Source organism: Crocodylus siamensis, chromosome 1, assembly GCF_052110815.1.
Source record: "Crocodylus siamensis isolate JL-2025a chromosome 1, ASM5211081v1, whole genome shotgun sequence".
NCBI classification, from domain to species: Eukaryota; Metazoa; Chordata; order Crocodylia; family Crocodylidae; genus Crocodylus; species Crocodylus siamensis.
Window position 1 is genome coordinate 389,422,396 of NC_143395.1, and position 21,792 is coordinate 389,444,187.

Here is a 21,792-nt window from a genome sequence, read left to right on the forward strand (position 1 = left end):
AAACATCCCTTAATGCAAATTTCTTAGTACCAGTGACATCCTTTTGAACCCATCTGCTTCTCATCATGACTAATTCTTAAGAGTCAGGTGCTGTCCTCACCTGTGCAGGAGCACTCACCCTTCACTTTACTGGAGCCTGTGGTGTTGCAAGGTCACATTAGTCTCTTAAGCTAGGAACAAACGTTGCACATAAACTGGTTTAAATGATCAGAAACTAGTTTAAAGCTGGAACAACAGATACTCAGTGCATGTAAACCAATTCGAAAATGGCTGAAACCGGTTTGAGATGAACCTGATTGAATGTAGTATCAGATTTAACTGATTTGGGTCAAACCAGCTTATGCAGTGTTAGTCCCAGACTCCTTGCTGGCTTAAGATGAACCAGACTCCCACAGCATCCTGACATGCTCTCTGGGCTGGGCGGGGCACTTTGCTCCACAGCAGGGCTGGCCCCTCCCCTCTGCTCCCCGGCTGCAGCTCTGGCAGAGACTGGGCTGCTTCGCTCCTACCCCCCCACTCCCCTCTGCCTTGCTGAGGTGTTTATGTATTAGCTAGCAGACCACATGCTGGCTACTGTCCATGCTGAATCAACAGGTAATATCTGTGATGAACATGGAGTTAGGGGTGAACACTGTTACCAGTTCTCTGCTGGGGTAATCAGAGCATCTGTGGAGCCTGGCCACATCCCCCTCAGCTTGGTGCTGTGGAAAGGGAAGGGAGGGCTCCTCAAGCACCCCTCTGGTTTCTAGCCTGAGTCACTGCAGGCATGTGCCTGCATGTCTGTGATGCCTGTGCAGTTACAAATCAGTTCAATTTAGCAGCCAGGTTAGACTAACCTGCAGAGATTGAATCAATTCAGGCTCAGGCTTTGTGAATGTCTGTCCCTAGCCTTAGAAACTTACTCATTGCAAAAAAATGAACCATTTGCATTTTAAACCAGCACTGGGCAGACCTGGGGTTCAGCCTTTTCCTGTGTCCACAGGGCACTACACCTAAAATCTCATATAATTTGAAATGTTACCTTGGATGTTAGATACAGTGGTGAATTGCAAAGACGTTTACTTGAGATTAAAAAGTAGCCTATAGATATAAAGCACATCTGGTTTTTGTAATTTGCAATATTAAGCCATATAACACGTTTTACCCAGAGGTGGCCCATTGTGATGAGCATAATCCATGTGTTATGAATGTAGGAACTTAGATCATACTAACAAAGGGATGTCTCTGAAAGCAATGAAGCAGTACATCTATTCCGGTCTCCTAGTTCTTGAATTATGCTGCATGTCTGCTACTGGGAACATACAATGAAAATACTTCCATACAGTAATTCAGTGCAAGCATGGCTTGTTTTCTGAATAAGCTTCATGTCTATTTCCGTGGTAATGCAGATGGGAAACCATAAAGCAGTATCCATGATGTTTGCGAGCCTCTTCTTCTCCTTCATATTCTTTGGCTTCAGTTTTAATGTGAGCCATTTTTTTCCTCCTGACAGAAAAAGAAGCTTCCAAATTCTTTTCCAGCTGGAATGGATGTGGACAAGTTCTTGTTATCTCTGCATTATGATGAATAAAGCTGAACTGTGACTGTATAAAACTGGGTGCTGCCATGCAAAGGTTTTGTGTGGGAAGAGAAACAAATTCTAAATGGTGAGCTGCACTTTCAGTGCACTGAAGTTTCACTTTATAGCAAAATCATGCTGTTTCTGAAACAGATTGCTAATTTGTAAATAGAAGTGTGCTGGTATTATTTTTGAGAAAGCACTTGCAGAAGCATAGAGCCATTGAATTTTAAGAACTGTACAGGTAAAACTTGTTTGTGAAATGTAAATATTGTATAAATGTACTGTAAAAAGAGTTGTAAACAACCAGATGTTCTTAGTTTCCCAGAACACCAGATGTGGTCTGTTCTACAGAATTCTCTACATACCTGGCTAAACTGCTTAGTTACTTGGTGGTGGGGCGGGATCAGGAATCTGTAGGGTGATGATTCTGGAGCCTACAATTTTTTTAAGACTTGAATTGCTGAATTTAAACAAGACAATTGGGAGGGGAGCCAGGACATTCCAGATCTAGATAATCGCTCACCACTTGGTAAATTTGTATGCCTCTTTGCAGACCCCTCCAAACAATAAGGCTTTTTGAAAACTGCATTGCTGTTTAGAAAGCTATTGCCAGATGAAAAAGAGGCAAAAACAGACACTTTTTTGCAGCTTGTACTATGAGCCGTGAAAGTCATCTTGATTTATCTCACAGAAAAATAATATTTCCAAATTTTGAACAGGCAATATAGATTTAGCCACTATCCAAGGTAAAATATTTATTTTCAAATGCAGGACTAACCCCCTAGGATGATTCTTGAGAGTGCAAAAATATTTAAAATAATAATATAGCCAGGCAGAATATAAATACTTTCTAATGGGGAAGTTATTTTTCAACTTATACTTTACATTGCATTCTTCACATATATTTTCAGCCACACATGCAAATACCATAGTATCTGCTTTTGGGGTTTTTTTTTTTTACATTTAATCAGAATAAATATAGATCCTGCTGTTAAACTACTCTTGGGTTACTTACCGTATGGAGTAGTCTGGGTTGGGCACTCGGAGGTGGGGGAGATCCTCCATTCATTGATCCTGAACTTTGGCACCAGTTGGTGTGAATGTAGTTTAACAAACTAAGTCTTATGATCCCTGCTGTGATGGTGTACACCAGGGATGCTCAACTGCCAGCTTGTGGGCCAGATATGGCCTGCAGAGCCAAGTGATCCAGCCCACAGGAATCCCTGTGGCTCAGGAAACTTAGGTGGCTGGGGGAGTACTGGTACCTCCATGCAGCTGGATCCAGCCCCATGGGCCAGTGCTGCATTGGCAGGATCAGCTGGGCCCACCCCCACTCATCTGGATCAGGCTGGGCTGCTCCTTATCTCCTCCTCCCTACCCGCCCTTCTGCACCCAGATTGAGGCTAGGCTGGGCCACTCCACTCCGAGCCACCCTCTTCCCCCTGCCTCCCTCCTTCATCCCATGATCAGAGCAGGTGGCTTTCTTCCCCTCTACCCCCACCTGCAAGTTTGAATTGGGGCTGGATTGTTTTCTGCCCCCTCCCTTCCCTCCTCTGCCCTTGTTTGAGGCCAGGGTACTTCCCCCCACTTCCAGATCAGGGCCTGGCAACTCCTGGCCCCACTAGGCAGCTCACCCTAGTGGCCAGATCAGATCCCTGCCACACTGGCCCTAGGTGCCAAATCAAGCTTACCAGCTGGGTCCAACCCACAGACAGACCTGGTCCCTCTGCCCATCTAGCCCAAGGGGCAAAAAAGTTGGGCACAGCGTTGGGCATTGTAGACCCCAATAGTTCTGCTTTTCTTCACAGGCACTGGGGCATGTTTTTTCATCTGTTCTCACACTGTTGAAGTCTTAAACAATGTATTAGTTGGCTTTTTCTTGTTGTAAGAGATCTGTACAGGGACAGGGCAATGTTTCAAATAGCATACAAGGATTCCTAAGGAACAAAATATTATGCAGTAGCTGTTTATATTAAACCCATTCAATAAATTAATACTGCATAGCATTTAAGGCTTGAATAAATATTGTTTAAATCCAATTTTGTGTATCAAATGTAGTGTTTTGTAGAGGGCTGCTCTACTCATTTTACCCAGTTCCTGTAGAAATGCATTTATCAGAAACATGTTGTATGAATGGTGTGAAACATGAATGTTGAGGTCTGTTTTTAATAACCACCACTGACTATTAGAGCATGAAATGTAAGTGGCATGGCTGATGTTTTAATGTGCAGTCTTTTTTTGGAAAACACTATTTCTTCCATACTCAGACACCTTTCTATTACTGATTAACACCCTCTCCTCCTTCCTTATGTTGCACAAAACCTCTGTGGTCTTTTTTCCTGGAAAATATAGTAGATAATGCTGGGTTGGAGAAACAGAGACAAGCTTATGATTAAGTTAAGGAAAAATCTCTACCATTATGCCCATTTTTCCCCTGCTTCATGTTCAAGTCTTGAACCAGTTTAATAAACCAGGTCATCCCTGCTTGATAGTGTAGACCAGGGATGCTCAACTCCTGGCTCAAGCTCTAATAATTAAGCTTGTAAGCAACATTGTTTTAAGATTGGTGTACAGGGTTTTTCAGAAATATGCTATAAAAACTTTGAGTAGGTAACAGCTGTCCATGTTTTAAGCTAAAAAAATAACATTTGTAGCTACTTGTGAAGTAGCTAGTTTAAGCTACCGTTATCTACCACAGCCTCTGCCTGTGTATTCTGGTTTTGTTATTATGGGTAATAGCTATTTTTAGGGGGGAAAATGCAAGTTAATTTTTTTTCATTTGCTTTCATTCCTTTTGGGAGGAACAGAAATAAGCCCCCCTACAGCGTACTGTGAAGGTCAGAATTCAAAGTGGCTTTACAGGAAGTGGTAGACATCAGGAATTAAGTGTTGCTGTATAATCGTCTGAGTGAGATGCAGCTGGCCATGAGCACCACTAGTTCCCTAAAAAGTTCCTAGGTAAATTGACTAGATCTCAGAAGGAAAGGATCATTTATCCCAGGAGTGTCAAAGATGTGGACTGGATCTGGCCCTTGGTGGTACCTGTGGAGCCCAGGCTAGTCTGCACATCACATGGAGCCTGAGTGTGATACCTCTGCTCTCCCCTGGTAACTGTCTGCACAGTTTGTTTTTCAGTAAGCTGAAAAATTACCACACAGATTGGGTACTTCAGCAACAGGTTTTCTTAAAGGGCTACATCTTCTAGAAGTCCAAGGCCTTAAAAACTTGTGTAATATGCATACAGACCTCATCACCTCATGTGTCTTGCACCTAATGCTTCTATTGATACATACCAAAATTGCATTCACCTTTTCTGAAGCTGTGTCACACTACACACTCATATGGAGTCTGGCTTCTCAGGACTCCCATGTCCTTTTTCACAGTGCTGCCATCCAGCTAGGTGTCCCCCATTTTGTATTTGGGTTTTTTATTATGCCTCCGCAGGTGTAGCACCTCACATTTCTCCATATTGAACTTCATTCTGTTAGCTCTAGCCCAGCTTCCAATCTGTCAAGATCCTTCTGAATTGCATCCACATCTTCCAGTGTGTTCTCAGTCCTTCCTAGGTTTGTTTTGTCTGCTCAAGAAGCTTTCCATGCTGGGATCAAAATTGTTAATAAACTTGGTGAAGAGCAGCAGGCCCCTTGAAAATTTAAACTGGATGCTAAGGCCTGTTTCATTAGTATGAATAGTATAAATATATGTGCTTTTAGCAATTCTTTCTTTTAAAAAAATCTTTGAGTTTGCAGCACAGTGGAGTGGGACACTTAATGATGTCTTGCCACCCGAATCAGGCTGCACAGATTTAGTGGTTCTCCTGCCTATACAGCAGTGATTCAGATTCTAGCTGGCGCACAGTTCAGTTCTGGCTGACAAACTTGTCTTCCCCCTGATGTTGGTTACTATTAATAACAATGAGGTAACCAATGCTAAACAAGCACTGCAGAAATTCTCAATGAGAGCTGATATTCCAGCTACTTCCTAGAGAAATGTATACAGCTGGGGCCAAGATAGACTCCCATGCTGTTTGAAAATAATTCTTCTGCAATACTAAAACATTTAGAAAGTAACCACCATGATTTTCATGAAAAAACTTCAAGCAGCTTTTACTGACTTCAAAATTAAACTGTGTTAAAGAGGTGCAAGTAACTTGATACCAGCAATATATAACCAAGGAAAATGATCAGTAAATCACGTGCATGGAAGTCCTGAATCAGAGTAAGGATACAACCTTTATTGGCTTGTGACCGTTTTTAATTTTTTTCCATAATTAGACACATTTTCATTCAGATTGAAGTAATAAAAAACAGATGTCAATATTTCTGACTTGCTTTGAAGAAATACTTAAGCTGCAGCTACCATAGTTTTATGTAGTCTGCAAATTCTTAAATAAAATGTAACAGCCACCATTTAAGATACTTAAGTTAAAGGCTTAACATTTCAGACAGCCATCTACAGCTTTTGGATCAGTATAGCAGAAGCTCCACCTCCTCCATTACAAATGCCTGCAAGACCATGCTGTCCTTGCTTCAGTGCATGGACCATGTGCGCCACAATTCTTGCGCCAGACATTCTAGAATAGAAGAAAACACTGTTTAGCTTGGAGGAAGTCAGGATTCTGGGAGCTGCTCAGTGACAGGAACAGAGCAGTGCTAGTGCAGCACTGCACCCTTGTGTTAAGCTAGAGCTATCAAGCAAGGCCCACAGGTCTTGGACTGACCTTGCATGCAGTAGACTAGATGCAGTGCTGCAGACGCTGCTCATGGTACATGGGGTTGGTCTGGGGCATGAGCTGTACATAACACCTGTGCCAGACCAGTCCTGTACACTGGGTCTAGGGCTGGTCTAGATCAGGCTATGCCAGAGTCAGCATGCAAGGCTGTCTGGAGGCCCCCTGTGCTGCAAACAGCACCCTCAACAGAGACCACCCCATGAACTATATGCTGGCCCCATTGCAACTTGTGCTACCTGCAGTGCATGGAATGGACTTGGCACCTATAAAAAAGCACTGGCAATAGCAGGAGGGACTGGTACGAGGTACACAGTGCATGCACCACCCCAGGCAGCCCTGTGTGTTGGTCCCAGTGTGCAGACGTGGCTTGGAACCGGATTCTGATCAGCCCTGAGCCAGCACTTGGGACCAGACTGGTGGAGTGCTGCCTGCAGCGCACACACCCCATCTCCACTCCCTGAGCCACAAGTGATGTTTGTGGCCCCTATTTCAGCAGGGCCAGAAACAACACATTGCTTTACATACCCTATTGGATGTCCAAGAGAAACAGCCCCTCCGTGTACGTTCACCTTCTGTGGATCAATACCGAGCATTTTGATATTGGCCAAGACCACGACGCTGAATGCTTCGTTGATTTCCCACATCTCAATGTCTTCCTTTTTCAGACCTGCCTCGCTGAGAACCTAGAAAAAATTCCTGTATATATACCCGCTTTCAACTTTCTTTTGGAAAGTTACCAACCATACTGGTCAAGGTAACTTGGTCTTAGTCAAGGTCTTAGTCAAGGTAATTAATCTTATACCCAAATACAACTATAGATTTCATAGACATTAGGGCTGGAAGGGACCTCGGGAGATCATTGAGTCCAGCCCCCTGCCCAAAGGGCAGGAAGTCAGCCGGGGTCATAGGATCCCAGCAAGATAAGCATCCAATTTACTCTTGAAGGTGTTCAATGTAGACGCTTGAACCACCTCCGCTGGCAGACTGTTCCAGACCTTGGGGGCTCGGACAGTAAAGAAATTCTTCCTTATGTCCAGCCTGAAACGGTCTTGCAGGAGTTTGTGACCGTTCGACCTCGTCATCCCATGGGGCGCTCTGGTGAACAGATGTTCCCCCAGATCCTGGTGGTCACCCCTGATAAACTTGTAGGTGGCCATCAGATCACCCCTGAGCCTGCGCTTTTCCAGGCTAAAGAGTCCCATGGCTCTCAGCCTGTCATCGTAAGATCTGTTTTCCTGACCTCTGATCATGTGCGTGGCTCTCCTCTGGACTCTCTCAAGCTTCTCCACATCCTTTTTGAATTGTGGAGCCCAAAACTGGACGCAGTACTCCAGCTGCGGCCTCACCAAGGCCGAGTACAAGGGGAGAATGACGTCCCAGGATTTGCTCGAGAAGCATCTATGGATGCATGCCAACTATGCATTTCCCTAAAAGGAATTAAGGCCTTGCCTACACCAGAAAGTTTTAGCTATCAGTGATATGGGTGAGAATTTTCATTCCGATTTAGCCAAGCCCCTCCCCAAGCAAAATCTAACCTGAAAAAGCACTCCTATTAGAATACAAGTGTCCACCTGGGAGAACACTTTTTTTATATACATACATACATGCCCTAGACTTTCCTGTATAGTTAAGACCTCAGTTTATTAAACAAGTTCTTGTTTGACAGACTTAGAATAATTATGAACCAACTGAGATTTTACCTCAGATTTCTTCAGTGCTGAATATAAACATGCCTTGTATGGTGTAACAGACATTTTTTCTACATTTTTCCAATTTATTTGGGGTATGTAACTTCAGGGTCTCCACTGCATAGGAGGGGAAAGTACAGTACTCAGAAGTACTTTTACTGTCTTTAAAAGTGAGCAGATTTCAAAGGTGCCTGTGTTCCCTGAGGAACAAACCCAGAAAGCTGAATGTGCATTTTGCATGGGAATAATTCCTGGTTACAGCAATCACAATATAAACAATCTTTTCCACTTTTGCAGTACCATCCACACCAGATATCTACAATAAGCATACATATGAGAAAAGCATTAGTTGTACTAGGAAAATCCCTGGTGGGTCACTGGCACATCCCATAGTTAGACAAGCTTGCGGTTTCCTGTTCAGCCAGGATCAATTTGGTTCCTACCTTAGGAACAGCATATGCAGGTGCAATTGGGAAGTCAATCGGAGCCACAGCAGCATCTGCAAAAGCTGTAAGATCATAAACACTACTGAAAACTGCTACTGTTCTTCCCAAAAGCAATGGTCATGGCAAAGTTCACATTCCCAGTACACTTTAACTTACTAAAGAAAAGAGAAATTTTGACTCTTACAATGACTCTTGTAAGTCTACAGTTCATAGCCTTGCACAAACAGGGTGAAATTTTTCAGATTTTACTTCAAAAACACCAAACTTGGTTCCAAACTTGAATTCCTGATCATAACCAGACCTTCCTACAAGTGTGTTAGTCTCCTTGAATTCAAAAATATAACTTGGACTCTACAGTAGCTGCACCATCCCATCCAATGAACTACCTTCATGACCCCCCCGGCCCCACCAACTAAAACAAGATTTGTAGTCTCATGGCAAAATTAGAGGGGTATTTTTCAGTACTGCACTTGAGAAGCATAATTCAGAAAAATCCCTACCCACTATTCGTGCCAGCGGTGTGACATTAAGTCTCCTGGCTGCATCTGTAGTCATCACAACCAAAGCAGCTGCTCCATCATTCAACGTGCTGGCATTGGCAGCTGTGACCGTCCCTGTAAACAAAGAATTGCACCAAGAACAGCAGGCAAATGAGGAAAAGTACAACAGCTCAGCTATCTTTTGCCAATGCAATTGTCTGCAGAGGTCTTCTTGCATTAGTTTCAAATAGATTTGGAAGCACCCTTTTAGTTAAACTGATACACCTTGCTGTACAGTGAAAGATCATGAACAGAAGGATCACTGCTAAAAGCAGTGGTATTCCTTAATGTGCAACAACATTTTTGAGAGGCAAAAAGAGAATCAGCTACTACTAGTCACATCCCCTGATATGGGTCCCTCTCTACAGGAAACTCATCGTTTTTCCTCTAAGGTTAGCCTTTCATGAATAAGGAAACTCCATGTCCAATTCTAGGTCATCCCTGCAGTTCAAAATCACCCAAACTAACAGCAGCATCAAGGAGAAAAAAAATGACAGCCCATCCCAGAGCCATAAGCAGTAAGCCTGTGCAAATAGGGAACTATTTGATTTGGATTCAGATTCGGCCGATTCGGATGCCAGAAATTTGATTCGGAGACCCAAATCATTTTGCTGATTCGATTCGGCTGAATCACTTCGGAAGAACTGGAGCCGATTCAGAGATTCAGCCATAAAGTATAATGGGGAATCAATGAAATAGCTATAACTTTGCTGTGTTTTGACTGATTTGGATGCAACTTTCACGGATGGTAGCCTCTACTGAGACCACAAAACCTGCCACGTTTCAAGGAGATAGGTGCAGGGGTTTCTGGGAACCTGCACCTCAAAGCCCTGAAGGCAAAACTCATGTCACGTGTGTGTTAAGCCACAGTGGGGTGAAAACTGCAGGGATAGTAGCTCTTGCTGAGGCCACAAAGCCTGCCAAGTTTCAAGGAGATAGGTACAAGGGTTTGGGGGAAACTGCACCTCAAGCTGTGGACAAGCAACACTCACAACATGGGTGACACCATGTGTGTTAAGGAGTAGCAGAGTTAAAGTTGCAGGCCTTCTAGCCCCTGCTGAAGCCACAAAGTCTACCAGCTGTCAAGGAGATCAGTGCAGGTGGGTTCTGGAGCCCTGCACCCCTAGCTGCTGACAGGCAAAACTCATGACATGGGTGCTTGTGCAACTGTCTCTGTCTTGGAGCAGAAGCAGTTCCTGGCTCTATGGATTCTTTCCTCTCCTTAGTTTATGGTTTTGCAGGTGTTAATCCTTGCTCATTAACTCATTAACTAGCTACTGTGTATTGAGCTGGTCCCTGAGTGAATCATGACTGATTGGTAACACAGCTGCCTAGCAGCCAGGCCTACAGTGTTCCCCACACACCATGTGCTCCAAGACAGACACAGTTGCACAAGCACCCATGTCACGAGTTTTCCCTGTCAGCAGCTAGAGGTGCAGGGCTCCAGAACCCAGAAGCCCCTGTACCTATCTCCTTAACACCTGGCAGGCTTCGTGGCCTCAGCAGGGGCCAGCAGGCCTGCAGCTGTCACCCTCCTGCACCTTAACACACACAGTGTCACCCATGTCACGAATTTTGCTTGTCAGCAGCCTGAGGTGCAGTTTCCCCCAAACCCCTGCACCTATCTCTGTGAAACTTGGCAGGCTTTGTGGTCTCTGCAGGGGCTACCATCCCTGCAAGTTCCATCTTAATCAGCCAAAAGACAACAAAGTTATAGTTATTTCATTGATTCCCCATTATACCCTATAGCCGAATCTCTGAATCTTTTCTGAATCAATTCAGAAGCTCTGAATGGATTTGGAAAGCCTAAAGCTTCCAGCGATTTGATTCAGATTCATGGATTTGGCCTTCGAATCATCTGAATCATCTCTGAATCCAAATCATGATCCAAAGCTTTGCACAGCCCTAATAAGCAGGAGCCATTCAGGATATTGCAGCTAACAAAAACCAACAAAACTAAGTGTGCAAAAAACTGCATTTCTCCACTGCTGGCCACTGGCCAATTCTCCATGCCATGGAGGATGCTGCCAAGTATAAATGATGCTTAACAAATTCAGACACTTGCCTTTATGTTATCTTCACCTTTACAGTGCCATGGAGAAAAATAATGTGCCTTTCATCTATCAACCAAAGTGGTTCCAAACTTGAAACAGTGTTATTAAGTAATATAACTTGATCTTGACAGTTTAGACATTCTTCTGAACATCTGAACCCTACTGTGACCAGCAGAAAAAAGCAAGATCCTCCTACTGGGATATTTTAGAAGAACTCAATCAAAAGACAGCAATAACAAGAATTCCTGCTTCCAGGAAAGCAGGTCACCTTCTACTGCAAGTAGAGTTATGAGAACCAATGGAAATCTTTTGATTAAAAATGATGCATCTTGTCCTCTCCTTTAGCATATTACTTGGTAATCACCAAAAAGCCCAAGTTTAATGAAAAGTTATTGTGCATGTTTTAGTCCCAATACCCTAGCCAACATGCAAGTTCAGAAGTCATAGTCTGCTTAAATTCTTCTTGTACTTTCAGATGCAGACTGCATTGTTCACTGATTGCCCACATGCAGAGAATATCTAACACGGTTTTCTCTCTAGAAGGAAAAGTTGGTATTTGCTATATTGTACTTTACCATTTTCTTTTTGAAAAACAGTCTTCAGTTTTGGAACTTTACTGAAATCAACACGCCTGTACTCTTCATCTTCTTTCATTTCTATATCTGGCTTCCCTGAAATTGAGACTTCATTTAGTAAACCAATTTCAAGAGCAAACCAGCTCAGTCAGTTTTTGGCATAGAAAGATGCATACACAGGGCAAAACTGTTCTTGTCTTGGATTCATCAAAAAAATCTACTAAATGGCAAGTTCTATAATGCCTATTCTATGCCAGAGTCATTCTAGGCATCCTAAACAGATTATTTAAATTAAACGTTACTGTGATTTAAGACATGTCTCTCTTTAGAGTAAAAAATAGTTGCATTTTATCAAGAGATGCGTGAAAACTAACAAGTTTATACTAGCATTCTCATTTCTTTGCAAGAGGACTAGTAAGAGACCTTTATCAATTAATCCTCCCAGCAGGGTGCAGAGAGGAGAGCACAGATCTTTTCTGGCTATAAAAATAATTAAAAATAAAATGGACATGATGCAATACTGTTGGCAAAGACCTGGCACAGTCATAACAACTGTGGGCCCTTCAGGGGGCTATATTTCAAAGTGGACAGCAGGAAGCTACATTTACATTTCAAAGTAAAACCTGCAAGAGGCAAGAAACAGAAATTTTGGATGCTGAAAGTGTGAGAGTCACAGAATACATGAAAGACATACCATCCAAGGGGGAGAGGAGGATGCAAATCACCCATAAAAGCCCTGGCAAAGATTAAATCTGTGGGACTGCTCTCACCAGCTAAGATGACCAGCGAACTCCCCTAGAACTTCTGAATGCCTGGCTGCAGAAATCCTCTGTCCTCAGGACTACATAAGACTTATGCAAAATTTCTGTCACATCTTGATTTAGGTTAAGCATGTGTGTTGTTGCTGGGTCTTATTTGGTTGCATCTTAGCTTAGACTTTAGGTGAAGTTTTCTGTTGTTTCTTTGTCATATGCTTGAAATTGTAAATTGCTGTGCTCAATAAACACTCTCGTGAGAGAATGGATTATTCTTGTCTAAGTGTTTTTGATCACTTCAGTGCTAAGACCTAAGGTCTAATATTAAAGTCCAGTAACAAACACCATGCCACATCAGTTAGTACATGCACCCTATAAACCACACATATACCTGACAGAACAAGGACGGACAACTCCCGTGCCACAGTAAAAGCAAAAAAGGAAAAAAAAATGACCATAGGAAACAACTAAAGCAATGGCCTCAAGCTGCAACAGGGGAAATTTAGGTTGGAGATTAGGAGGAAGTTCTGACTATAAGAGTGGTCAGGCACTGCAACAGGCTAAGTGGAAAAGTGATAGAAACCCCCTCCTCAGAAATCTTCAAGACCAGGTTGGATAGATATTTGGCTAGGCTGGTTTAGGTCAGGGATGATCCTGCCTTATGCAGGGGACTGGACTGGATGACTTCATGAGGACCCTTCCAGATATACTTTCCTATAATCCTATAAAATAACACAGTTTCCCAGAAAGTTCCTATGCAGATTTAATGGGGGGAAAAGCCATTCCTGAAATTAGCAGATTTGTGCTGCAATGTTTGTATCCACCACTGGAAAAACAAGCATCCTTTAAGAAAACAAATCACTGATACCTTTTTGTGAAACAGAGACAGGAACAATTTCCTTTCCCAGTAGTCCTGATTCCCAAGCTGTTTTGCTCCTTGTATAAGAGCTAATGGCATATGTGTCTTGCTCCTCACGTGAAATGGTAAGCTTCTTGGCGGTATTCTCGGCACAGTTACCCTTGGGGAAAACCATTTGTGTTCAGTTTATCATTTTGAGAGTCACATTCACAAACATAGCTTAAAGCCAGGGGTGGATTCAGGTGGTGTGCACTGGTGCACTTGATTCCCAGTCCACCCACAGTTTATAACCAACTGCCTGGCAGTGGCAGTGGCATTTCTAGTCAGGCAGTACTGAGGGAGTCATTTGACTTCATGGCTCATTGTAATCTACTTGATCTACTTGATCTTCTAAACTTCATTCCATAAGTGTTAACAACCCTATCTCCTTTTCAATAGTCTTGATGTTCTACCGGTCAAGCTATCCTTTGTTCTGCAATTCTGTTGTTTGTTAGCTGCTCCTGGTCACGGAACTCCCATTTCACAGCCCAGCAGACTGTTTTTAATCTCATTCCAATGAAGTTCTATTTGTTTTTGCTTCTATCTTAAACTGAATGATACAACCCTATGCCCCTGGCACATTAGTAAAGCATCTAGTTTATTTTTAACTGGATAAAAATGTGTGTTGCTTTATATGTGATAATACACCTCAATACCTTTTCAAACTTCTAGATGCGCCCCTTCTTAAAGCTAACTACCCCATGCCCATCTCCTGACACCTACAACACTGATATCAGTTTCTGACAGTTACTGGTTTTATTATGACAATTGCTGCTGGTACGGTCACTTCACCAGTAGAATTTGGTGGACTATTCTCTGGACTTACATAGTTAAAGCCATAGAGCAATGTTCTTGAGGAGGCCTTTCGAAGTTAAAAATCTCTGAATTTAATGTTAATGAAAGGGCTTTGACTGACACTTTGGAAGTCTAATCCCTCCATTTAGATACAGAATGGTACCTCTGTACTGTCTCATGAATGTGTATCCTTCCTATTCTGGTGGGACTACTTCTTGGACCAAAAGGATAGCTCAATCCCAAGTCTGTCAGCTCTTGATTCTCAGCAGTCTGACAACTGTGTACACTTGACTGAAACAATTAGTGTCATTTCTTGTAAGTTACTGAACAGCAAAAGGTGTTACAGCCAGATGGTTACAAATGTCAAACACTACAAACAGGGCTAGGGAACTGATGACAGAATTGAAGGGTAATACATCCCCAGTACCAGTCACCTGATCCAAGCAGTTCACATCACTACAGGCAGTCCTTGGCTTACAACGTTGAATTACAATGTTTCGCACTTACAACATTTATAAATTGACACCCAGTTTCAACTTTCTGATATCAGTTTCAACTTTACAACACTTGATCCTGCGCGACGCCACACCAGCGAACAAGTTCGCTGTGTCGCCCATCTCCCTGGAGAACATCTGTCCAAACTTCCTTGGCCCCTTTCTTTAAGAAAGAAGATGACTCCAGAAAAACCTGCAGCCAAGACTCCTGAGAAAACTCCAGCCAAGAACCCTTCAAAAAGTCCAGCAAAATCACCTCAAAGAAGTCCTTCCAAATCAATATGATCGCTATTTACAATATAAATACATTAATGTAGCTATATTTATCATCTATAATTGATTCAGTATAAAATTCTGGGTTATTTTTGGTGAAAATAGGGTATGGGGCTTTGGTTCAGGAACCAATCCCCCATTTATAACATTGTTCCCTATGGGAAAATTGGTTCTGAGTTACAACATTTCGACTTAAGACACGGTTTTCAGGATCTAATTGTGTCATAAGGCCAAGGACCGCCTGTATTCTGAGGGTCACAGAGCTAGATCCCTCTTCTCGCTGGTCACTAAATTAACCTTGCTAGAGCCTCCATGAACATTAGGGTTACATTTGTGCTGCTTTGAAAGCAAGTTAAATAAATACAAACGCTGTGTGGAGATCAGTCTGTTTGATGAAATAGAGGATTGGTACAAACAAGTTAATTTTTATCTTCCTCTATCTACCCAGGACATTCAAAAGCTTCATAGCATCTAGGTCACTGCACTCTGACAGAACATAAGTACGAATAAATTCCTAAACTGCAGCATGTGTGCTCCCTACCACGCCTCCAGAGCCACCAAACATGACTTCCAGCAGACTACAGCTGCCACAATGGAGCACAGGAAATCCCTAAGGCTTCAAGACTTTGCATGTCATAATCAAGATCCCAGAAGCAGATTAGAAGCCAACAGAGAGTACATCTGTGTGTTGTTCTCTGCATGCCCCAAATCAGATGTTGACAACCAGGATTTGCATTTGCTGAAAAATCTGGGTAGTTTTAAGTACAAGCTAAAGCAACATATACTGCTACACCAGCCAGGAAGTTGTGGAAAAGAATATCAAAGAGTAAAAACGTCAATACTCAGGCTAGTAGATAATGATAAAATATTCTTTGGACAATTGCTGGTGTTTACAAAGCGAAGCAAAGTGATCCAATTACACTCCCAAGATTGTGAAGAATTAAGTCAAAAGACTGAAAATACTGCTGCAATGAGAAGAACAGTTGATGCTTTGCTACGTACACATCTGCCACATTTTAGTCTTTTCTGAATTCATCATAAAGCTACGAGCTTTTGTGAAGGTCAGATAAGCATGCCAATTTTCTCAAATCTCAGTCCAATCGTCTTGGAACCTCATATACATACTAAAGAAGAGAAATGGGTGGACCACAACAACCTCAGAGAAGTTGAGCTACTTTACCAGTCACTCTGGAACAACTGAATGATTCTGCATTCTGTGGAGTAAGTCTAGAGCTTCAGTTCCTTTCTACCCATGTGCTGGATTCGCAAGAAAAAAAACTTGAAACAGACAAACATCTGACACTTGATCTGCATCCAGATGCTCTACCAAATTTCTGCACATCAGTCACAATAAGGATTCTGTAAAGAGAAGAACTCTTCTCCCCGGAACCTGTTCTGTCTTTCATTCCCAGGTATGCCAGCTCTAACAATTAAACCATTGCAGATAAACTCTTTAGCTGCATGGTGGGCTCAGGGTTAATACTCAATTAAATAAAAAGTTTTCAGGTCTTGGATAACAGAACTTACCATGTGGATGCTGTTGTAAACATCAGTCAGCCCATCTTTCACAATCAAGTCTTCCAACTTTACTCCTCCATAAGGTGTAGCTCCTCTGATCATTGCATAGGGAACATTAGACATGCTCTCCATGCCACCAGCCACCATTACGTCCTGCTCAAACAAACAAAAATTGCACAATAAGTTAATATTTTATAGCAAATTGTACCACACAAGTTGTCAACAAAAAGCTCACTGAAGACAAACATATTTCTAATGACCACCCCTCCCCACCCCTGCAAAAACAAACCAATTACTTATATTTTTATGGAACAGAAATGAAGACATTAACTGAAAACAGCTAAGCAGTGTTAGCAAGCCAAATGGCTGTAACTGATGTTTTTAGAAAAGTATATTTTGGTTCAACCCAAAATAAAACATTGCCTTTAGTTTTCAAAACTCCCAGAAAATTTTGTGCTCAGCTCTAAAGATATATGCAAGACAAGTTGTAAATATACAATTTATAAATGTGGGGGTACCTAGACAAAGCCATATTTATATATTTACAAATTTAGGTTGTATAGTCTGATAAAAACTTGCCAAGTGGTATTAGCACAAACCCATACTGGAGTATAATTACCAGGGCAATATTATAACATTAGTTTGAGCTCTCAGAAGTCATGATTTCAACATCTCCACAACTGGAAAAAAAATCATATTTCTAGTTAAACAGCTCTAAAAGTCACATACCTGATTCCCACACATTAGGCTCTGTGCTGCCATCATGATTGATTTCATTCCTGAAGCACAAACTTTATTGATAGTTGTAGTAGGAGTTGAGATTGCTAAACCTAAAGCAAGTAAGTATATAATTACACAAGATAAACATGTATATTATTTTAATATTTCTCTGTAGCTTACATTTCTTTGTAGCCTTTAGGAGCCATTACATATTAACAACCATAAGTGGTTGTTTGTCACTATTAGCAACAGTTTTCATGGAATTTTAATAAACTAAAGAAAAACAAAGTCTGTTACAATCTGTACTTAAATGCAACTAGCTTCTTGCTGCATAAAAATAATGAAAATGTAAGTCCAGAAACAAAGGAGAGAATTAATACCTGCACCCAATACAGCTTGCCTTGCTGGAGCTTGCCCCTGTCCAGCCTGCAGGACATTACCCATGTACACTTCTTTCACTTCCTCTGCAGGGATGCCTATAAAATAAACCCATCATGAATTTTGTAAGGGACAGGAGAAACACTCTAGGTTTACAGTCCAAAAATATAAATAAAATGCATGATATCCATCATAGCAAGGCTAAACAAGAGTGGAAAGAACCATATCAAGATGGGTTTCCACACCATTTTGTACCTGAAATATGCTCTAATGATGGCTCTTTGCAAAGTGCTCTCCCAGAATGACCTCACTCAGAGAACAAGAATAGCAAAGGCAAGATCTGGGCTGGTTTCAGTGACCTGCCAGTCACTGAATCCTCAGTCCAGTAGGTTGATTCAGTTTTCATGGCTGGTCAATCTATAACTGCCACACAGACTATCAAATTTTGTGGTGTGGACATCCATCCTGTAGGAACTGGAATAACAACTTATTTCACATAAGCCACCAACTAGCATTCCATTTTTAAAAACAACACTGAAAAAAAAAAAAAGACAGACACTAACTTATCAGGCTTTACCTACCTTTCACATGCTTAGCTACAAGTAAAATCTATGCAAAAAGAAAAGCAATGCTCCCCTTTTTTAAGAAACATGTTTTACAAAACAAGACACAAACTAATACTGTTCATCTGGTCATGTGTAGCTCCTGTGAACAAATATTTGCACATACCTGCTCTTTCAATTGCTCCTTTGATTGCAACAGAACCAAGTTTAGTGGCTGGCACTGATGACAGAGATCCCTGGAAAGATCCAATAGGTGTCCTTACAGCACTTGCTATCACCACTTCCTAATGGAAAGGAATAAAATGTAAAAGTCACTGTCATTTCTCCAAGATTATATCTTGTCTTTTAAACTGAAGGGTCTTTGGAGCAATACCTGCTGTTCATGTTTGTGAAAATCTGCAATACAGTGAACCACAAAGCAGTAATAACCTTTCTGCACTACTGCAACGTGAAATGTTTACGCAAATAATTGTTATCTTGTTTTCCACTATCTGCTGAACTCTGAAGTAACAAAATATTAAGAATGTCGAAATGTTTTGACCAGAACCTGGTTGCAACGGAGTGTTTTTGCATGTCTACTGATATATATTACCTACGCTTAGTTTTAGTTGTAAGCCATTTTATAGCATTTACTGAACCATGAGTTAGCAGTCCTGAAACTGACTAGATACAATAATTTTCAAATGAAGAACAGCACTTTGATATCTGCTTCCCCTTCGCTGTTTCTGGCACAGCTGAAAGTTGTAAAATTAGTTACAAAGTCAGAATTTACCATTAGCGTGCAGCTAAAGGGAGCTGCTAAACAGACAACAGAGATGGAAAATGCTAAGTGCTAAATCAGTGATTCTCAACCAGGGTACCATGGCATATTGGGGCTCGAGATCCTTTCAAGGGTACCATGGGGGTCCCGTGCACTGTTAGGTGGGCAAAAACCCCAGGCATTATTTGAACCCTGCTGATGCAGACCAATTATTTCATGGGCAACTGGTGCCCCCCCACCTCAGCTGGATAGTCAGAGAGTTGGGGGGGGCATCCCTCTGCAACCAATCCCCCCATGACTGATCCCACAGACCAAGGGGGGAGGGGGTGCCCCCGCAGCCGATCCTGCCGTCTTGCAGCTGGCAGTGGCACATTGCTGGCACTTCGAAGTCACCAGGATTGGCCGTGGGGGGACCGCTTCCCCTGGCACTCTCAGGGGGACCACCAGCACCTCTCACCTGCCCCCTTGCCCGGGAACGCTGGCTGACAGGGGATGCACCAGCGCTCTCAGGGGGTGCATGTGCACCCCCACGTACTCCCTACGTTTCGCTACTGAATCATTTCAAGGGTGGTCAGCAATCCCTGGTGAAGTGACCAAAGTCCCTGAACCGGTTCCACAGGTTTCTTGGAAGGAAACTTAAGACAAAGGGTCTGGACACAATAAGGGGGGGAAAGGAAGGGGTCCTCTCCAGTTCCAGAGGAAGCAAGCTATACAGCACAAACAAGACAGACAGCAAAATAAATCCAGGAACACTTGACCACAGTGTGTGTGGGTGTTACATTCTCCCCCAACACAAAATGTCCCAATCCAGGGATAGACAGAGGGAGATTTCTTCACACCTTGAGACTAAAAAGGTTGAGAACCACTGCAATGATGAGTTTATGCTCTTAGCAACATGTAGAGAGCTGATACTTGTTACACAAGCAACAGGCTAGGACTGGCTTTGAACAATGCAGTAAAGCAAGTTATACACTTATCCAGTACGCATAAATGGAGTACACTACTTACATTTAAAGTTCGCTGGGATGCATAACTCCGCTTTGCATACTTCAAAGCCTGGAAAGAAAAACATTTCCAAAATTGTAAATTTTCACATCTTAATGTTTCGGCTCATATCTGTGAAGACTGAGGAGGTTTTCAATAAGTGGGAAACACTGATAATTACCCATATTTGTCAAGTTAAAAAATATGAAAAATATTTAAAAAACAAGTACATCATAAAATGGTTGTTTTCATTATAGTTAGACAAATAAGCCACATCCCAATGAGTACGGATGTTTGTTTCCCCAGGGACAAGCAGTAGCAGAACCTTGTGCTGCTGCTACTTGTCCCCAAGAAGCATCCGTGACACATGCACCCTGGTGCGCAGCAGGTTACTCTGGGGGGGGTGGGGGGGGAGGCTGGGGCCAGCAACTCCCCCCAGCAGCCCCAGGGAGTTACAGCCATGGTGCTTCTGCAGTGGGAGCCTGGCCAGCAGCTGGAGTACAGTTCTGACTAGCTAGGCTCCAGTTTTGGGCGGTGCGCCCTGACATGACGACGTAAGCTGCACACTGCCACCATGCACACTGCCCTGCTTTTTTGTAGTGTGTGTTTTAATTCTCCTGGGGTCAACAAAAACCCTTACTGCAAGGTAGCAGTGCAGGGTCTGTGGCACTACATACCACATGTCCGCACTCATATGGACATGGCCATACTTTAGACCCTATGATAATACTTTTCTGGCAAGTGAAATAATATAAGATGATTTGTGTGAAGTATGGATTGAAAACTTCTGCTACTTGTATGGACAAGCAGAACAGCTGACAGTCTGCTATGGGCACCCCAATGAATAGGAGATAAGTGTGGCTAGATTATTAGGTTTAATTATTCACCTCCCTTGCTTCTTGGGACTTTGCTCCATTCAGTGTTATCAGCAAATTTATTCAGCACTCCTTTGCATCAGAGGCAATTCATTTCTAAGGTTCAGTTTCACTACGTTTGTGATTGGAAAGAGGGTGGTAAGTAAAGGATCCCAGCATCACAGAATAAACTAGGCAATCTGTAACACCAGACCAATTTGTGGACAGCTAACTTCATCTTATTACCAGGCGTAATAACACCAGGAAGATCATGTCCCAGGGTTTTTAAGAAAGCACTTAAAAATCTCTTTGGATTATAAAACTTTAAATTAGTAGTTTAGAAATCATTCAACTACTGTACTAGACAATGTACATGGAAAGATTACAGGCCACAGCACTTCATGTAGTGAAAGGCAATATAGTCCATTGACTTTAAACGAATGGTCATTCCAAGGACATCATGCGCTCGATGAAGAACATCAAGTGCAAATATAGTTAAAAAAACACTTTCAGATACTCTACCCACTCTCACTCCTATGTTGTTTTTCCACTTTTCCAATTTGCTTCTTTTGAGCTGATCGCAACTTACTCAAAAACGTGGCATGGGCCAGATATTCAACCCTGAAGGATATGAAAAAGAGACTCATCCTCTAATGGTTCAGCCATGGGCGCTTTGTTAACTTGAAGTGCAAAAATATTAAACAAAACAAAGCAGAGCAAAGCAAACAAAAAACCAAACAAACTTCACGCCAGTGGGGGGCCTCCCTTGGCGATTTTATTTCGACAGCCCGGGAGCAGGTGCCCTCACGGCCGGGCCCGCGGCCGTGACAGCTTAACCAGCTTCAAGAAGGGGCCTGGACACGGATCATCTCCTCAGGGACCTCGGCGGCCGCGGGGCTCAGACTGAACCCAGAGGGAGCCTGAACCTCCGCCCGCCGGTCGACTGCTTTCCCGTTTCTCCGCCGCCTCCTGCCCTGCGGCACCGGGGCCAGGCGGAGCCCCGCCGCTCCCGCTCCCGCTCCCGCCTCCGCCTCCGCCTCCGCCTCACCCGCAGCAGCCTCGGGAGCCCGCCGCCGCCGCGCCTCATCGCCGCCGCCATCCCGGCCCGCGCCGCCGCCGCCACCGAGTGCAGTCACCACCAGCACAGACGCCTCCGCCCCCTCCTCGGCCAATGGGCGCCGCCGCGCCGCCAGGCTCCGGGCCCA

At 43.0% G+C, this 21,792-nt stretch overlaps 2 protein-coding genes across 7 annotated transcripts in view; one reads left to right on the top strand and one right to left on the bottom strand.

Annotated features, from left to right (window-relative positions):
* The window catches only part of NPAT (nuclear protein, coactivator of histone transcription), a 38,670-nt gene extending 35,070 nt beyond the window's left edge, over window positions 1-3,600 (top strand). For all 6 annotated transcript variants that reach the window (XM_090029623.1, XM_090029630.1, XM_090029659.1 and 3 more), the window contains one exon: window positions 1,493-3,600. In XM_090029623.1, coding sequence (XP_089885749.1) covers window positions 1,493-1,570 — 78 coding nt within the window. In that variant the 3' untranslated portion in view covers window positions 1,571-3,600. The remainder of the gene's footprint in view (window positions 1-1,492) is intronic.
* Window positions 3,601-5,774: 2,174 nt separating this feature from the next.
* On the bottom strand, window positions 5,775-21,763 carry ACAT1 (acetyl-CoA acetyltransferase 1). The gene is made up of 12 exons (XM_090029684.1): window positions 21,636-21,763; window positions 19,758-19,805; window positions 18,156-18,273; window positions 17,429-17,524; window positions 17,058-17,158; window positions 16,338-16,481; window positions 13,219-13,369; window positions 11,596-11,691; window positions 8,928-9,041; window positions 8,425-8,489; window positions 6,819-6,976; window positions 5,775-6,134 (listed from the first exon to the last, which is right to left on the bottom strand). Exons 1-12 carry the CDS (start codon window positions 21,684-21,686, stop codon window positions 6,014-6,016), a joined length of 1,263 nt encoding a protein of 420 aa, XP_089885810.1. The 5' UTR covers window positions 21,687-21,763; the 3' UTR covers window positions 5,775-6,013.
* Between the last annotated feature and the right edge of the window lie 29 nt (window positions 21,764-21,792).